This window comes from Balaenoptera ricei, chromosome 2 (genome assembly GCF_028023285.1).
Source record: "Balaenoptera ricei isolate mBalRic1 chromosome 2, mBalRic1.hap2, whole genome shotgun sequence".
Lineage (NCBI taxonomy): Eukaryota > Metazoa > Chordata > Mammalia > Artiodactyla > Balaenopteridae > Balaenoptera > Balaenoptera ricei.
The window spans coordinates 69526449-69545521 of NC_082640.1; the positions used below are offsets into that span (position 1 = coordinate 69526449).

At 49.5% G+C, this 19073-nt stretch overlaps 1 protein-coding gene across 2 annotated transcripts in view; it reads right to left on the reverse strand.

Annotated features, from left to right (window-relative positions):
- Window positions 1-19073, reverse strand: part of SMAD3 (SMAD family member 3) — a 119688-nt gene that overhangs the window by 89802 nt on the left and 10813 nt on the right. The window contains exon 1 of one of the 2 annotated variants that reach the window (XM_059912961.1): window positions 11244-11349. The exons of the other annotated variant lie outside the window; for it this stretch is intronic. Coding sequence (XP_059768944.1) covers window positions 11244-11263 — 20 coding nt within the window. The 5' untranslated portion in view covers window positions 11264-11349. Of the gene's footprint in view, window positions 1-11243; window positions 11350-19073 lie in introns of those variants that run through there. 2 annotated transcript variants of the gene reach the window in all.

The window sequence follows — 19073 nt, forward strand, 5'->3', positions numbered from 1 at the left end:
CAGGAAGAAACGACTTGCCCCAGGACACCAAGCCAGAGCTGGGATTCCAAGTGGGGGTCTTCTCAGCCCACTACTGGCTTGCGCCCCTACACTAGGCTGCTCAACAATTTGCAAGAGTGAATGCACAGCGGGCCCCCATAACATCTCCAACAAGGGTATGTTTGTAGCCTCTGAAATTCCTCAACTGTGATCTCTATCAACAACAGACCCACTATCACCTGGAACAGCCTGGAATCTTCAGAATAAGTGCCAGTGCTCACTTATCCATATGTTGTTTCTTGGCTCTGCAACCCGGAATAGAGTAGATCTAGCAAAGGACCTGTGTGTACAAGACCAGCCTGAGACCCCCGGTCCCAGGATGCTAGCCAGCGTCAGCTACGTAATTCGTGGGGTGCAGTGCAAAGTGACAGTGTAGAGGCCTCTGAGCAAAAAGCAGGAAAACAGTATCATTAATGGTATTAAAATCTAACACTTTTCCCCTTTCTTCCAGAGTCTCTCTCTTGACTTGTGACAGTGGGTTTTTGTTTTGGTTTGTTTGGGTTTTTTTTCCTATTTAATATCATTCTAAGTCAAGAAATATTAAAATTTTAAATTACTGGCATGAATCTTGCCATTCATGTTTATATCTTGCAATGCCAAGTTTTGAATGCAAACAAAAGAGCATTTAACTAGTATGTGAAATCATCAAAATTGCAACATTTGTATTTCACAGCTTAGATACACATATACATCGTATGACTTACCAGAACAAAAGCAACACTGCCTAAAACGAACTCCACTGTTTTCACTTCACTTCTTGATAGGTGCACATTCTACCAACACTCCCCCCTTGCTGCTTACTCATGAGCAGGGAAAAGCTGAAGGGAAAAGGCACTCTGGGCTGCCTGATCTTTCCTTTCCATTGTATGTCATCATTTTCAGGGTAAGGGATTAGCTAACACCGGGGAAGCGACACGAGTAAGAAAGCATATGATGGGATTCCTTGGTGGTTGATGTTTCTTAGAATGACATCACCTTCTTTCTGTATCCCAAACAAACTCTGGTTCAAGCTCAGGACTGTCAGGGTGGATTGCTCCTACCTCACATGCATGTCCACTGTCTATTGGGCTTCGCTTACAAAACACCAGCTCAAAGAAAATGGAAGAATCTCAAGATGTCAACAACAGGCATTAAACCAAGCACAGGGCCCTCCTGAGCGTGGGGCTCTGTGACATCACATACCGTGTGCCTGTGAAGCTGGCCTTGATGCCAGGCATACCTGTGTCAAGGGCAGCCTCAAGACCACCACCAAGTCTGTCCTTTCCTGTGCTGGCAGGTCGGTCTAAAGCCAAATTAGCTTAAGTCCCCACCCCCAGAGTCTGTGGGTCCGAGAAATGTTAGCAACACGCTCCAATACTGAAACACAAAAAGGATCTGTATTACAAAGCTTACCCACCTCAGCACCTGATGGGCTGAAACACTTCCCTGGCATTTTTTACCCTTTCTGAGGCTGCCATATTGTGTGACAGTTCCTTTGTCAACACAGTAACGCAGGTTAGGTGGGCAACCAGCATCTTTCAATCTGGTAAACACCAAGGGAAGGGAAGAAGGGACCAACCATGTACCGACTCTTAGCAAGGTGACAAACTGCGCTAAGCTTTGTATATGCATTAACTCAATCTCACAACAACCCTAAGAGACAGCAATCATTATTCCCATTTTACTGCTGGAGAAACTGAGGCACGAGAAGTGATGTGACTTGCCCAAGACCCGCCCAGCCAACTCAGGCTGTCTTCTCTGGGCTTATCACCAGCCCCCGCTGAGGCTGCTTGTAATATTGTGATTTATAGTAAGAAATATATATTTGGAACGTAGCTCCTAAAATCCTTGTAATTTCCTATATAAGAGCCATAGGGGTATCTTTTGTTGTAATAGTTTTATTCCCAGTTCCTGAAATAGCTCCAGAGCCATAAAGGTGAAATGGGCATCTTTTAGTTATTCATAACACGCCCCTTTCGACCACACCTGAGTTTATGCAAAGCCTCCATGGATAAGGGGCCGGTTGCCAGGGAAACCAACCTTGTGCTTAGAAGGTAGGAACTTTCAGCCTTAGCCCCCCCAACTCTGCCCCCACCTCCAGAGAAGGGAGACAGGTTAGAGGCTGAATCAATCACCAATCAATCACCAATGGTCAATAATTTAATCAATCATGCCTACGTAATGAAGCCTCCATAAAAACCCAAAAGGACAGGGGGTTCAGAGAGCTTCTGGGTTGGTGAACACGTGGAGATGAGGGGAAAACTGAGTGTCCAGAGACAGCACGGATGCTTCGAGCTTCTTCCCACATACCTCGCCCTGTGCATCTCTGCCACGCGGCTATTCCCGAGTTATAACCTTCATGATAAACCAGTAGAATGTTTTCCTGAGTCCTGCGAGCCACTCTAGCAAATTAACTGAACCCTAGGAGGGGGCAGTGGGAACCTCTCATCAATAGCTGGTGGGTCAGAAGCACAGGTGTCAACCTGGACTTGTGATTGGCATCTGAAGTTAGGCGGGGGTGGGGGGGGTGGGGAGGGCAGCAGGCTTGTGGGACTGAGCTCTTATCTGTGGGATCTGATGCTATCTGCAGGTAGAGAGTGCCAGAATTGACTTAAACTGTTAATATCCAGCTGGTGTTCTGAGAATATGAGCATTGCTGGGTGTGGGGAAATCACCGTACCCCCCCAGCCCAACACACACACACACACACACACACACACACACACACACACACACACAACCTAGTGATCGGAAGCGTCAGGAGTGAAGGTTTCTGTGAGTAGTGTGGAGGGTAGAGGAGACACATGGAAGAGTTTTCTAGACACCCCTCCATGCAGCCCAGACGTCCGCCCAGAGGCCGGTAGCAGAGCTGGGTTAAAACTCAAGTGCACTGAAGTCCAGGAAAGGAAAGAAAAAAGAGAGCGACCGACTCCAAAAGTTCTGGAACATTAAGTCAGTTGCAGCCTGCCAGGATTTAAATAAAGAATTACCGCAAAGGCCTCACTGAGATACCTCAGTGTAAGGTGTGGGGCAGGATCCTTACCTAGGTTAGCGCAGCCCCCGTTTGTCTCCCTAAATGCCTGTAAAGCAGATCTCAGGTAATTGTGATCCTCAGATCATCCAGGCTATATTCGAAATACTGTGTATTTACTGAGTTAAAAGCTCAGGTCCTGCCTCCAACACAGTTATTTAGAGTCCTTAGGACCTGCCTGAGCAGGCCCGGTTCCATGTTAACACACCCTGCCCCGCCCTGCCCTGCCCCAGCTTTCTCCTCAGGGCAGCGATTCTGAGCAGAGCTTGCACAACAAGATTGTTTAGTGCTGAGTCTACCTTAGGAGATGGCTACGTAGACGCCCTCAGCCCTGCCTGGGAGGAGCTAACCGGTGGGAAGATGGCTCCCTTGACCCCCAAGGGTGGGATGAATGGAAGCAGCGTGTCCTCCCGTCCCAGAGGCTTCACATCCCATCCTGGTCACTTCTAGTTGCAACCCAAACAGTAGGATAATGTTTGCTGGCTGAATGATGACGCATCTTCTGACCTCCCCCGGATTTAGGCTGATTCACTGGACTTGTCACACCGCAGACCACCCAACGCCAGCCGCCTCAGGCAGACCTACTGCCTACCCTGAGGACCCCCAGAGGACGGCTGGGAAAGCTCATGGAAAACTGCCAAGTGCTGGTCACGCCCGGATCTAGGAAACACCTGGGGTCATGCAAAGAGCCCTGGACCAGAAAGGATGCGATCTGGACTCAGATTCCTGGCCTGGGTGACCTCAGGTAAACCATTTGACTCCTCTAAGCCTCAGCTTCCTCAGCCATTAAATATGGAAGGCATCCAGATCTGCAGGAGGATGCCGGCTGGTCCTCCCACTGGTCCAACAGGTTTCTCTCAGGTGCTGCCAGAGGCAATAAGATGGGAACACTGTCTGCTTGGGTCTCTGTTCCGGAGCCAGCCTCCCAGCCAGCTCCAACTGGCTTGTCGACTGCATCCACAATACTTGCAGGCCTGATATATCACCCTAAGTCAGCAGGAGCCTTTACCCAGTTCCTCTTTCCCTTCTTAGTAACAGCAACTCTGTGGATGGCTCTGAGGCCAACTGGGCCTCTGTCTGTCCCCTCAGGACTGGGTTTGTTTACATCCTTCCTCTTCAGCTATCTGGGCCTTGGCTACTTCTTGTAAGACTCCCTCCTCGGTAAGGTTGCTGGGAGGATTGAAAGAGAAAAGATGTGTGGAAGATCCCTGGCCTGGTGCCTTCCTACAGGTCACTGTTAGAACAAGGATGCACCCAGATGCCTGCCTTCGCTGGATGAAGCACCTCCTGCTTTGGGAGTAGAATAAGAGGTTTATGGAGATGGCAAGGCTGGCAAAGGGCCCCGGTGGAGGTGTGGACCCTAAAGCTTTATATTCAAGGGGTCCACTAAGGTTCAAGGCCAATTTCACATCCATCATCCCACCTGATCTGCACCATGGTCAGTGAGGGGGGACATTTTACAAATATGAAAAGTGCAGCTCAGAGAAGTAACACGCCCAAGAAGACACAGCCAGCACGGGAAACCAGGGGTCCTGGCCTGAGACCAGGGTCCTTTCCACGGCACCAAATGGCCAGACAAGAAAGAGTGACAAGATAGTGGTAATCACAGAGTCAGGTCAGCACCGCTAATAAAAACGGGGTGGGGAGGGGAAGCTTGACTACAGATATGGAACTCTCAGTCCAAGATTCCTGTTGCCTTAAAGCTCACTTTCAACCTCCTAAGTGTTCATCATTGACTTTTAGACTACACCCCTCAGGTACTGGCACCAGGGCCAATTTCCTATGGCCCAGAAGTGGGCTGCTATTGCCACATTTCCTTCCCCAAAGCTCCAGAAGACCCAACATATAGGGAACATCATGCCCATTATTTCATTTAATCCTCATAATACCACCACTGGTATGATCTAATATTTTTAGCTGTTGAACAAAATAGAAAAGAATCACCCAGGGAAATTAAGGGGCAGGAAGAAGGCTTGACCCTAGAGGTGTACAGACCTGGAGTCTTGGGCCTTTTCTTCCACACCACACCTCTCTCTATAAAGACCCCTGACCAACAGTACCCTCAGTATCCTGTCCCCACCTTTAGTGACGTGCAGGATCACCTGTAACAGTGGTTCTCAAATTTTAATGTGTGTCAGCATCCTCCAGAGGAAACACAGACTTCTTCTGGGCCATGCCCCCAGGGGTTCTGAGTAGGAAGGTCTGGGGTAAGGCCTGATACTCTAACAAGTTCCTGGGTGATGTTGATACTTTCTGGCTGGGGACCACAATTTGAGAACTGCTGATTTATCATCAATGTAAGCACTCTCCCAATGGTTAGGTTAACTCTGGTACACCTACTTGAAATAATGTCTAATTAAGAAGACCATGTGGAGACACAAGGAAATGCTTATGACATTGTCAAATTAGAACAGGAGGCTGGCACCCTAGGCTGGTCCAGGTGCTGTGTGTCCTCTAATCCCTTCCTCATCTTCCTGTCTTCTGCTCTGTATCCCCAGGGCTGACTCCTGACTTTCTAGGCCTCATGTCAGGGGGCTACTGGGGGATTTGGACAACAGCAGGAACTTGTGGGAGAGTGGAAGGTGGGGGGGAAGGGAGCGGCCAGGACATTTCTCCCCTCTCTCCCTTTCTGCCTTGGGTGGGCATTTCTAACAGAAGCAGCTGCATCTGCTCTACACAGGCCCACCGCTGACCCTGACCCTGGGCTCTGGTCACACCACCTCTTCCCTTGGTCCCTCCAGCCTATAGGCAGCAGTGATCTCCTGCCACTAAGCTCTGGGTCACCTCGCCTTTCCATGTTTGGCTTCTCAGCCTCTTTATCACCTGTGTAAAAAAGGCCTGTATTAAATTCCCTTTGTGGTAAATACTTGATGGTGTTCCTGCTTTCCTGTTTAGACTTACTAACATACTCTGATTACAGCTACACAAAAATGCTTATGCCAACGGACAACTCTAGAAGGTGACATGGAAAAATTAAAAGAGGTAACAATATGAAGGTTGTCTTCCAAGAATGTGAGAAGAGTGTCAGTTATTTATTATCAATTACTAATATTAAAACTGGTACCAAGCACATGGTTTAAGAGAAAACAAGGTGAGTCTTGATAAGGAAAAGGTTGGGGAGCCAGGAGCCCATGACAACAAATCTAAGGAGACCAGTCGCTGTACCTTCATTTCTAAAAACACCTTCTTTTGCAGAAACCATGGCCATAGCCACAATGATACTAGCAGTTCCCCCTGAAAGTACCGGTGGTTATCTGGGGGCAAGTGACTCACTTGTTAATGAGGTCACATAACGTATCACCGCAATGTTGGTCTCCGGGACAGGGCGGGTCACACTGGGCAACACCCCAAACCACCTTCAGCCCTTACTACCATGGAGGCAGCTCCATCTCAGGTCAGGCTCTGAGCTGGGACCCATCTGAGCAATCCCTTTGGAGGAGCCAAGGGCCCGGGGACTGCTGGGAGAGCAGGAATAATGAAATAGGATGTTCAGAAATTCAGAGGATTCTGTTCAACCACATCCACCAAGCACCATGGCAGCAACGTGTGTGTGCCTGGGGTGCCAGGGTGAGGAAGGGGGATCTTATTTTCCCAACACTTGTAGGGTTTCTCTCTCCCAAAGGGCACAATTAAAATCAAAAGCAAGACTCCACAAAACCAGATGGTAACAATATAAGAAATTATGCTGGATTCCTGCACTGAACTCAAAGCTGAACACTGCAGCAGATAATCAAACGCTCAAGTGGAGAAGGAGGTTCTTGGCCTTGGACCAAACACAGTTTGGTGGTCTGTTTATAATATTTTAGCCTGACAACACTGCACAAAATGGACCACGAGGCTCACCACTGTAATGGGTTACTTTCAACCCCAAGCCAAAGATGATTTAAAGCCCTAGGGAAATGGGGGTGGGGAACGCAGCAGAGAGAAGCATCAAGGGCTTTACGAGAAATGTACGTCTACTCTCCAAAACTCTGAGTGGAACATTTCAGCGTCAGCACCATGCTTACCATCGAGCATTCTTGGAAAACCAGGATGCTTCACATCAGGCAAGCATCAAAAAGTGTTTACCGCTCTGCCCCGTCCTCCCACCCGTTCTCCTCTCCCTAAGAACCTGACATCAGAGGCCTTACACTTTCATCCCTGGGTGCTGGCTGACTCCACTTCATAAGAAAACTAACTACTCGGGGACAGGGCTATCGGCCAGGATGTGAACTAACAAGAAAAGCTACCCCGGGTTCAGGCAAAGCACAAGCAAACAAACAAAACACCCCGGCAGGGGGATCAAGAGACCTGCTCGAACTCTAGCTTTGCCGCACATTCACTGTGACTGTGGGCAAGTCCCTGTTCCTCTCAGGGCCTCAGTTTCCATCTGTTGAAGGGGTTGGACTAGATAACCTATCAAGTCACTTCTGACCCGGGGAGTATCTACTGTGTATGACCCAGACTGTGGCAGGGACCCCACGCTTCTGAAGGACAGAGTGAGTCCCCTCAAGCTGAGGTTCAAAGTGTTGCAAGTGTCCCCAGAGCCCACAGCTACTAAGTCGCAGAGCTGGGATTTTCAGCAAAATCTGTCAGACTCCAGGTCTTCCTACTACCCCAGGAGAGGCGCCCTGCTCTGAAGTGCCGTCTTCCTTGCACACGCCCCGCCAAGTCGGCCTCGCGGTAGTGTGAGCCGAGCAGGGTGAACCCCGATTCCAGCCACTCCCAAGCAGCCTGTCCCCACTCCCTCGGGGTAGCCCTTCGCTCGGGCCTGGCTGTGCCTCCGCCTCACACTTGGGGGTCCAGGCTTCCACTCAGGGCAGGGCATCCAGTCAGGCCCTCCAGGGGAGGGTCAGGTCAGGAACCATGTCCCTGTGCGGCTTCGGAGGCAACAACAGCAAAACTCAACGCCTCCAACTGCTGGTTTCACCACCCCCTGCTCCGCTGGACTCTCACTTCCCCATCCAGCTGGTGCTACCCGCTTCCCACTGGGCCGCTGACCAGCTGGGGGCCTCGGGCTGAGTCACTCAGCATCTCCAGGGCTCCCTTTGCTCGTCTGGACTAGCAATCTACCTCCAGAGATTGTCACAGAGATGAAATAAAATCAGGTAGGTGACAGCACTTTGTAAACTGTAAAATACAGTACATGAAAGGTCATGGTGGTGTCTCCCCTTCCCAGTGACAGCGGTTGCAAAAGAGTCTGTTATCGTCGGAGGGATATACCGAGAACCCTGGCGAGCACACACACCTCGTGCATTTATTTGTGAGGCCACTCGGTGCGGTAAAAGAACGACCCCGTCGAAGAACTGGAGGAAGGGCCTCTGTCCTTGCTTCTCCACTAACACAGAGACTGTCCCCGTCACCTACGAGACAGGGGTGAGACCACTTCCCTGCCTCCCCCAGGGCTGCTGTGAAGACAGGACCATGGGAAAGCGCTCTGCAAACCCTCAAGTATGCTCCACGTCCCCTCCCCACCCCGCCCGCAGGAGGGGGCAGACGAAGGTCACAGACAGGAGGACACTTGGCTGCTTTTCCTGCTATTCAGAATCACCAAGAGGCTCACAGGGAGAAGAAAGCGGGGGAAAGGACCGTGCCTTGAAAAAGCAGCCAGGGAGCAATGGTGGTCAGGCAGGCAGAGCTGACCGGGAAGGGGTGTGTGGTTTTCAGGGTCTCTGTCTCATCTCTCTGGGGGCTCCTAATCTGATGTCTTCAGAAGTACAAAAACAAAACAAAAACAGCCATTTCCCCCAGCCAAAAAAAAAAAAAAAAAAAAAAAGCCTACCTTGCAAGAGAAAGCTGTTGGCTGTGCTCACAACTCAAGACTGTTTGCTGTGTGTCAAATGCTCTCCTGGGGTCTCCTGGGAGCTCTGCGCGGCCAGGTGCTGAGGGTCCCTGAGGAAGGGCCTGCCCTTCTCGGTTGGTTCACTGGGCTCTCTCTGTCCGGAGAAAGGTCACCCCGACAGAGGTCTGAGCGGCCCTGTCCACACGGCGTGCTCCCAGGTGCTGACGGACGCCAGGTGTGAACCGCTGCGGGAGCTGCTCCCCTCCTCCCCCCAGAACAGCTGCTCCCTCAGTTCATTGAGGGGGATTCTGAAACAGCCTTCCTAGCTGCGCCCAACTAGAAGGTGTGAAAAAGCAGCAGAACACCGCCTGTGTTCCCTTCATTCGAGCCTGCCCCCGCGATGCAGCCCGACAGCTCTGCTGCTCTTGTGAGTTTTCTCCCCACTCCGCTCCCCCACGGATGTTCACCCTCACTGATGCATTTCACCTGGCCTCCACCCCCGTGTTTCCGCAGTGGGCTTCCCCAGCTCCTGCCCGCCCCTCCGCCTTCCACCCCCGCCGACAGGTAAAGCAAAGAACAGGGGGATCCAGCTAGCCTACCGGGCGAGGCTGTTCTCACTTAGCAACAGCTGAGCCTCGTGTGTGCCCAGTCTCCAAGCCACAGTCTCAGAGAATTAGTTCCAGGTTTGGGGCTCTGGGCACTTCTGATTTCCAGAGCAGAAGCATCAACATAGGCAAATGGGGAACAGAGAAAACAAACGCCAGACCAGAATTACATATAGGTGATGCCTCCCGCGATAAAGGCGGTAACAGGGGAGAAACTAATAAATGCATATCCCCTCCCACCTCGAACTCCAGGTCTCTTGTTTTTATTCTTCTAGATGAGCTCCAGCAATCACCGCTGAGCCGTCAATCAGCTGGGCCAGAGGAACTCTAAGAACTCTGATCGAAACCATGGCTTCCCAAGGGCCTGGCTTTCTCCCCGCCCCCCCCCCCCCTTTTCAGGCAGAGCTGGCATCACAGCAAAACAATTTCAAAGCACAGAGACCATAAACACCAAATTAAAAGGTAAAGTAAAAAGGGAAGAGATGTTTACTGGAAACTTAAGTTCTACTGCCCGGAAAATATAGGTCTTTTTTTAAACACACATACACCAACACACACATATATATATAAGGCCTCTGCCGCCCACCTCGAGAAATATGTACTTTGCTCTATATGTGGCTTTCTTATCTGCCCTGATTATGCTCAGCTTGTGACCGTGAAGCCTGAAATAATTACCCACAGAGAAATAATAGCCTTGGCCACAGTCAGGGCCTAACAAAGCCAGTCCTGCATTTACCGATGATCACACAACTCGCTCACAGGACAAACTTGAGTTCGCTGATGCACAGATAATCATTCCCATCCATACCTGAAATGCAGCCACTGCTGAGAGGGTGCCAGGTGGCTACTGGAACCAAGAACAATCATCTTACATGATATTTCTGGGTCCAGAAAGAAAAGGCTTTCAAGCTGAAACTACGCAGGAAATTAAGGTGGGCAGATGGTAATCATCAAAGCAGAGGGCTGGCAAAGACCACCCCTCACAGGAGAAGGAATAAAGCTAGAGGAAAACTGACTCCTGAAAGCAGAGAATTTTGATGGGAGCAAGAACATAAAGTCGTTCCTACTAGCAATGGGGTGCCCCTCGGGGCTGCTCCCCGAAGATAATCAACATCGTGTTAGAAGTGAGGAGAGAGGCACAATTCACTAGTGGGGCCCATGTGTCTCCCTTTCACTAGCTCAGGTCCACATCCCTTGATGCATTTGTCCCGTCCCACCCATTCCATGGCCCCTCCTTCTGAACCCCTGGGTACTCACCATGTGCCCACAGCACGGAAGACCTTCATCCTATGCCACACTTGTGTATTCAAACCCCAAGTCAGACTGTAAGCTCTCTGAGAGCAGAGGCCATATCTGCCATTTCTCTGAGTGCCTTGCTTCATAAACATTTAGTGACTGACGGATTCCCCATTTGCCTGAGAAATAACAACCTCCATCTGGCATCTTTGTCTACACCCACATCTCAAACCTTGTCACTGTAAAAGCTCCTCGACCCTGCTCCCCATCTGCGAGGCCCTTCGGGGCTAATCAATACTGACAAGTTCTCCTCCCTCCTGAAGCTCATTTCACACCCATTAAGTAGTCAGCTTCACAATCCCACCACCATCACAATATGCCCTCCCCTCTGCCTGAAAAGATATTAGAATTGAGCTGTCCTTTCCCATTAATGTTTAATCTGGACAGCTGTGTCGCCTCAGATTGCTTTGGCTGTAGGGATGGAGTCCCTGCAGGGAACCATGAACAACTAACTGGGCATAAACGGAAGTGTTTCGATGCTATGGCTGATGAGGGTGGTACCATCCTCTCAACCAAGGGCAGGGACACTCACCAAGGCACAGGAAACAGCATAGCACGTACTTTCACAGCCCCTCACATCCATCAGGGCATCGCCAAGGATCTGACACTAAGGTATGCCAGCGTTGGCTGAGGCCTCTGACTTAGCTTCATGAAAAAAGCGCGGCTGCGTGTTATGGTCTGTTTAATCCACTCCTGCTCCACCCCTGCCCTCGCTCCACCCCCCCCCCCCCCCACTTAGTACTCTGAGTTTCCCAAGCAGAAATAATCAACTACAGATGGTTCTACTCCTTCAGAGATGTTTGAGAAACCGCTGACCCAGAGACAGGAGAAAACTGGGGATCCAAACCTCAGGGCAACTACTCACCATCAACAGCTGTGATTACCAAATCAACATGCTTCTAGAATCTAGAACTTTTTTTCTGTGTACCTGTGCTTTTTTTTTTTTTTTAAACCAACCACTATCACTTTTCCCCTAAAAGAGATACCCGGAACACTGCACCACAGCTTTACTTAAGATCTAGGGCTGTTGATTCTCAATGCTGGCCACACCCCAGAATCACCTGGATAACTTTAAAAATACTCATTCTCAGGCCCCACCTGTAGAAATTCTGAATTGGTCTGAGGTGTGGTATGGGTATCAGAATTTTTATAAGTAACCAAGGTTGAGAACATTCCATGGTGAGCCCGACCACCAAATGCGGTCATTAGGAAGCAGGAGTCCCAGCTGCCGCAGCTTACCCCGCACCGCAAAGCTCTTTCCATCCTGTCTTCAACTGTGGGCCCCAATCTCCCGCCCCCGGAGTGATTGTACAGTGATCCTGAAACTATCTGAATGAGTAACGGAGTCAGTCATTTCTTGGAATGCAAGCTCCAGAATTAGAATGTTTAAGGTGCAGAAACTTTAAAATCCTGCTAAGCCAACGCCTTTGGTTTGTCAAGGAGGAGACCAGGGGCCGGGGTAGCAAAGTGACTCACCCAAGGTCACGAAGCTGGTTCACAATGGGGCAGGCCTAGAACCGGGGTCTTCCACCTCTAGTTCTCTCTCCTGCACACCACCCAGGAGCCCCTGGGGTGACAGACTCTCGAAAAAAGCAGGGTCACAGGAATGGCCACTGTTTACTTCTTGTGTGCTTTCAGTGGCCAGCCTCTCATTACTTCATCTCTAGAAGGCTCTGTCTCCTGACTGGCCTGAAAACAGCTGAGGACAAAGATGGTTCTTCTCTTTAAAGATTCCTGAGCATGCTGGTCAAATCATAATCCTCAAAGAATATACTTGCTGGCTGGCTGGGGTTCATGGAAAAAGCCATTAGCAAGAAGAGTCTACCCCAGTTTTGAAACAGCACTCTGTTGAGCTGCGGGTGTGAGAGCCCGAAAGCCAGCAGTGGATTCTGGTTTCTTGTGGATAAGAGAGAGTTGATTGTTGGTTTCAAAATCTCTAACCAACCTGTGAACATGTTTCCCTTCCTTCCTGTATTTTTACAGCACCACGGCTGCAACGCAGCTGGTCCCAGAAGCACAGGAAGCCTGTGCTTTGGGCTAAATGAGAATTCCTCTTTGCCTGAAGGCTGATTTCCCCTAGCCCGGGAATAGAAGCCTGGCAGCTCCAGGCAGCAGAAGTATGTATGACCGTCCAAATCCACAGGCCATTTACACCTCCTGGACCACAGTGTCTGGCGGTATGGCCGCCACCACCACCAACTGAAGATGTTCAGTAAGTATCTGGTGAGTTAAACCATGACTATAATAGGATTAAATAAGGAATGGGCTGCCTCTGAAGATAGAGCATCAGATGAAAAATTACATTTGCCTCCCAGGAAAATATGTGCATCGAGAAAAGAGTGAAAAGCCGGAAGTCAAGGGAGGGCAGAAAGGTGTCATGAAATATTAGAGCTGATACAGACCTCTGAGGTTCTCTCTTGGAGCTTGTCATTTTCAAGATGCAAAGACCAATACCCAGAGAAGCCAAGCTGACCTTCCTGAAGTCAGAAAGCCAAGCTCCACCAAAGAGTGGCCAAGGGCCCTCAGCCTCATCAGAGAAACGGGATGCCAAGGTTCCTTCATGTTCACGTGTCTGTTCTCTGGCTGATTCAACACTTCACTGACCCTGGGGGCTGCGATCATGATGAAGATGAAGATTAGTGTCGGTCGTGGAAGGATAGAAAGAAATGGCCCATGTTCAATTCCAGGCGTTGCTGGGATGTTCAGATGTGGACGCCCAGAGAACAGCTGAAGCTGAGGGTCTCTGGCTGTGCAGAACTACAGATCTGGAAGTCAACCCCCCAGTGAAACCCAGAGAGAGGAGAAGCACTTTGAGCTGCAATTCTGAACTGTGATACCCAGCTGGGTTGAATGAGGTCCAGCATGTGGTTTGATTTTCTCATCACTGAAGTTAAGGCTGATAGGCAAAAAATAAAAATAAAAAACACAGTGGTCAAAAGGCGACATTCAAAAAGATTGCTCGATCAAAGTCCCTTTGTGAGTACTGTTCTTTCACTCTCCTCTGAATGGTAACCACTTCCCACCTGAGCCCCAGTAAGGCAACCGTGCAGCCCACAAAAGAGATAGAAATATGACCACACTTCCCTCTTATAAACAGGTGACGGTAAACATCTGAGACCACTGGTCCACAGCCGCGGTTAAACAAAGGGTCGGGGGACCCCCTGGAATGGCTGTCAGGGCCTCCATCTCCCCACATACTAACTCTCTGAGTGGGGACCTTGGACCATTAACTTCAGAACTCAAGCTGGGCAAACAGAACCAGCCTCACCCTGGAACCACTTCACTGGGTTTCACGCCCAGGCTCACCTGGCCACTCTCCTCCTGGAGACTCAAGAATTTTCAAGGAAAGTAGCTGCTTTGGTGCCCGGCCCTGTGCTCAGAGATGCCACTCTTGTGTGGGCCTCGCGCAGAGAGCAGGAGGGCAACGCATCACGTGTGCGCTGAAGTGTGCAATCCCCCTACTCCCACCTCCTGGATCAGCTGTAGCGATAGAGTCTCCTTTTTTTTTTTTTTTTAACAAGAAAAGCCAAAACTGCAACTTTTTCAATCAAGCAAGAAAAACAGGCAAACCTGAAACAAACATCTTTAATTAGCTTTGAGATGTTTCCCTGGGGGTCCCGAGTTAGCCTAGATCAATAGGAAAATAAGGGCCCATGAGGCCCTGGGACAGGCTCTGTTTTCTCTGAATTGGAATGAAAAAGCATTTGCAGACCTAAAGTCAGTTATTAGCTGACTGCGACAGGAAGACTCCAGGGTATTCCGTGTCTGCAGAATGTTCCATCAGAAAATGACCCCAAAATTCTATAAACTGGCCAGCAGTTTGTTTTTAACCACCAAACATTTATAGAATTCTTATTTCTTCGTCTATATGCTTTCAGAGAAAGTTTCCAGCAGCTTCAAAGCCAGTGAGACACACAACGACGCTAAACATGCAATTAAATTTCACAGGGTTTCGAAGCTAAAATACCGCAAGAACCTTTAGAAAATTTCCCCTGGGGGCAGGAGGCTCTTAGCTCTGTACCCTGCCCCCACTCCATACTCAAGGGCAAATTTTTAATCTTCATTTTGTCAACAGGAAAACAAGACTGGTAGTGGGGCAGAGACAGAAATCCGAACTTCTTGAAAGACCTGGCTTAGGTCAGAAAATGTTCAGGCACAGCGTTCAGAGGCCCTGAGGGTCCCCTCGGTGAGTCTCACTTCCATTTGTCCCCCTGAGCCCCAATTTCACACCTGTTCCTAAGGTGCCCCACAGCAGACTGCTACAACCCACATGGTTGGATATTCTGAACACAAATAATGGTCTCTCCATCTTGACTGTAAGCTCCCTGAGGGCAAGACCTGGTCCCTGATTGGTTTACCAACATAACCTCCGAAATCAGCAAGACATCAGATAAGTATTCAGGAGTCTACTCAGAGAAGAAGGAAAACAGTAATCAACAAGTATTAATTGACATTTACTAAGTGCCTAGCAGGTACTGGTGAGCCAAAGAAATAGCCTGGATCTTTGACATCAAAAGGCTTATTACAATCCATTATTTCTGCCATGACTGAATGTGACAAAATACTGGCCAGTGAGATAGCAGGAGGCTTCTGGGAAAGATTTCCTTCCTGGATTAAGAGACCCCCAAGGAGAAGCAGGCTTTTCTGCCGCTAGAGGCAACCGTGTAGAGACGGTAACTCTTGGAGCAGCTGTGGCCGTCACGGGATCATGAGGGCTGAAGATGGCAGGGCAGAAAGATGGAAGGCTCCCAAGTCCTTGCTGGTGCCCGAAACCTCCCTGCCTCCAGACTTCTTAGGGGAGATAATAAGCCCTCACTCACACTGGTGAAGATGTTAGTTGGGTTTCAGGTTACTTGTAGCCCAAAGCATCCTAATACAGTGAGTCTGGACCCTGGTCCAGAGTATGGGATGGATCAGAGAGGGAAGGAGCCCACTGGCTTACTGCAGTATCCAGGCGTGAGAAACCAAGGGCCTCCACTAAGGAGGAGAGGGTGGCAATGGTGAGGAGAGCCGGAACTCAAAAGATACAAAAGCACAGTCCAGCCTTACCCACAAGATGGCCTAGTCATCTCCGTGAAGCCCAGGGCCCAGTTCCCACGCTGACTCTCCGACGAACTGGAACATAAATAATTAATATTCCCTGCCCATACTCACCCACACACATGCCTCCTTGTGTCTCTGGGGTTAAAAAAAAAAAAAAGGAAATGCATCTTGTTCTATTTATAAGACACAGCACAGCCACAAAGGATGACGACCAGAGTCGTATCAGCTGAAGTTCTCCAAGCAAGTGCCAAGTTTGGTTTGAATTTACACTTCACTTTTCTCAGCCTGTAACCAGTCCTCTTTGTCACTCCAGCTGCTCTCCTTGGAGTTCATCAGACAGGGCCTCGCTCACGGCAAACAGTTTGGTTGCAGAGCATAGAGAACTCAAATCCCTCTCCAGACTTCCAACAGATTATTTGGGGCAAGAGAGGAAGCATGAGGCTTGGACGATCACAGAAACCTGTCCCGTGAACATGGGGCAGGAGTGAAGCTGTGCAAAGCCTTTCCATGTTCTCTACGGAGTTCCATTGACAGAGGGGGGTTATTTAGGGCCACGTGCCCTGGCACATTCCATGCATTTACCACCATCAAAGAGAGGAAAAAAAGGCATGCTTGCTGTTATTTTTAATTCCTTCCTCAATGCCTTCCAAAACTCTTCAGCAGAAGGTTTATCCACTACACCCCCACCAGCTCCCAGCCAGTAAAATCTTTGAGGCCTCAGCGAAAATGGAGCAGGGGAGCAGGAGAGGTCAGCTCACAGAAGAAGACTCTGCTCCTGGACATTAAATCCCATCTCAGCTGCACTGCACCTAGGGGCACCTCCTGGGCTCCGAAGGGACATGGCCTGATGAGGATGCAGATGTTCTAGAGCCAGGTGAACACCCTACCACCCCCTCACTGCCATCCTCACGTCCCCCACCTCCACCTCCCACTTCTCCCCCTTCCCTTCAGAGTGGCCATCAGCAGAGCCAAAGGTTCCCCAACTCCTACTGCAGCTAAGTAAGCTCTGGTGCTAACTTGACTATTTTAGATTACCTCTAAGGTCTCATCCAGTTTTAAATTATGTTGCCAACCTGCTGAATGATCTTAGGCAAGTCCCCTCACTCGGAATAGCAGTAAATAATCCAGACAGTCCCTGACACTTTAGCAGTGGCAGAGAAAGCTGCTGATCGAATCCTCCCAGTTTCCTTGGTCAGGTATCGTGATCACTGGCACAGAGGCAGGGTGACTTAGAATGACTATTTTATCCAGGTTTGCCTGGACAGTCCAGGTTGATGCCCATTTTCTGGCCATCACTAATGACAGCACTGCCCTTTTACACTCTTTCTAGAAGTGTCCTGGTTTGTTTAATAAATTACATAGTCACCCCTGATTCTAGAAGGGGCAGAGCTTCAGAGGCAAATCCAGCTCCATCTCTTACCATGAGACCTACAGCAACTTTCCTAAGCAAGTTCATGGATTTTGTTGTGAGAATGAGAACAGCAGCCCATTCTTGGGGAGCCTTGGGGCAGGCAACTGGGTGTCAGGAACCAGACCTGAATTCAGATTCCTGTTCTGCCGCTGACCCCTCAAAGCCTCAGCCTCCTCTTTTTTTTTTTAACTTCAAACCGTTTTTATTTATTTATTTACAGCTGCGTTGAGTCTTTGTTGCTGTACGCAGGCTTTCTCTAGTTGCGGCGAGTGGGGACTACTCTTCGTTGCAGTCCGTGGGCTTCTCGTTGCGGTGGCTTCTCTCGTTGCAGAGCACGGGATCTAGGCGTGTGGGCTTCAGTAGTTGTGGCACGTGGGCTCAGTAGTTGTGGCTCGTGGGCTCTAGAGCGCAGGTTCAGTAGTTGGGAGCACGGGCTTAGTTGCTCCGCGGCACGTGGGATCTTCCCGGGCCAGGGCTCAAACCCGTGTCCCCTGCATTGGCAAGCGGATTCTTAACCACTGCACCACCAGGGAAGCCCCTGCTTCCTCTTCTATAAACATGGATTACTCACCCTTCGCAGAAGATGGGTAAAGAAGACCAACCAATTGATCAATGGCCCACCTTGGTGTCTGGCATATAGTCAGCAGCCAGCCCACACTGCATGTGCCAGGATCACTCCCAGGTGAGAGGGCTCAGGTGATCAGCCACAGGTCAGCACAGCTGACCCAAATCCTCAGACAAGGCCACGAGCACCAACTCACCTAAGCTTCTGGAACCAGACCCTGCAGCACACACACCCTGAGTTCATATTCCTATTGAATTTGTGCATCATGAATGATTTTCTCTAAGGTGGCGGTGAAAATCTGGGTGTGAACTTGGAAGCCTTAACTCCATCTCTGTCAGGAAGGGCTTTTAGCAATACTATAGAGTTGTGCTTCATAAAGAAATAATGAGTGACACTGCATAATATTTTACAGTCTGCAAGGAGCTTTTAATGCCTAGCTCATCTAAATAAACAACTGAAATCATCCTACCGAGGGAGGCAAGGTTTTTCCCATTTTACTGATGAGGAAAGGGAGGCTCAAAGAAATCAGGTGATTGGTCTATGGTCACCAAAGCAGGAAAGGGGAGAGCAGGGATTTGAACTTGGGTCTTCTGAATGTAAGCCCAGAATGCTCCACCACTGCAGTAGGCTGCCCTTCAGCAGCAGGCCTCTATCAGGGTTCTCAGAAATGGTCCATGAACTAGAATGAGTCTGTGGACACAAAACTTTTATCTTCTAAAAACCTATAAACTTCAATTAACAACAAAAAAAAGCTGACTCTAAACAGATGAAGTAAATTGTATGCACTCTCTCAGTGGTCACCAAAATTTCTGCTTGCTCTCAGTGATAGAATATATGAACTTAAACTATTTTACTTTCCTATTAAGGAATATAATCTGTTTTTAATACATGATAGCATTCGATGAGTCTGCAGTAGAGAATTTAGGTATTTTTGCTGATTGCAGTGTGGTCTGGAATTGGAAAGCTTGGCCTAGGCGATCATCAGTGAAGACATTTACAACACTGACCAGAGATATTCCACACAAAGACACCGTACCAGGCACAGAGAAGACCCGGGGAGAGGCCAGGATCTGATGTTGAGGCCTCTGCATGGAGCCCAGCGACACCCTGCTTAATTTCCCAAGGAATCCATGTCAAGAGGCTGGCATGACTCACTGGCTAATTACCTGAACACTTGGGCTCCCCCAGCCCTCCTGGCTGTACAACTTGTCTTCTCTCCTGACGGCCAACAAAACACTATTTTCACCCTGGTCCAGACATAGCCTAAAGCTGTCCACATGGTGGTGTAAGGGATTATGACTCTGACCCGGATAACTCAGGCAGAAAACCTGCTCTTACCAGCC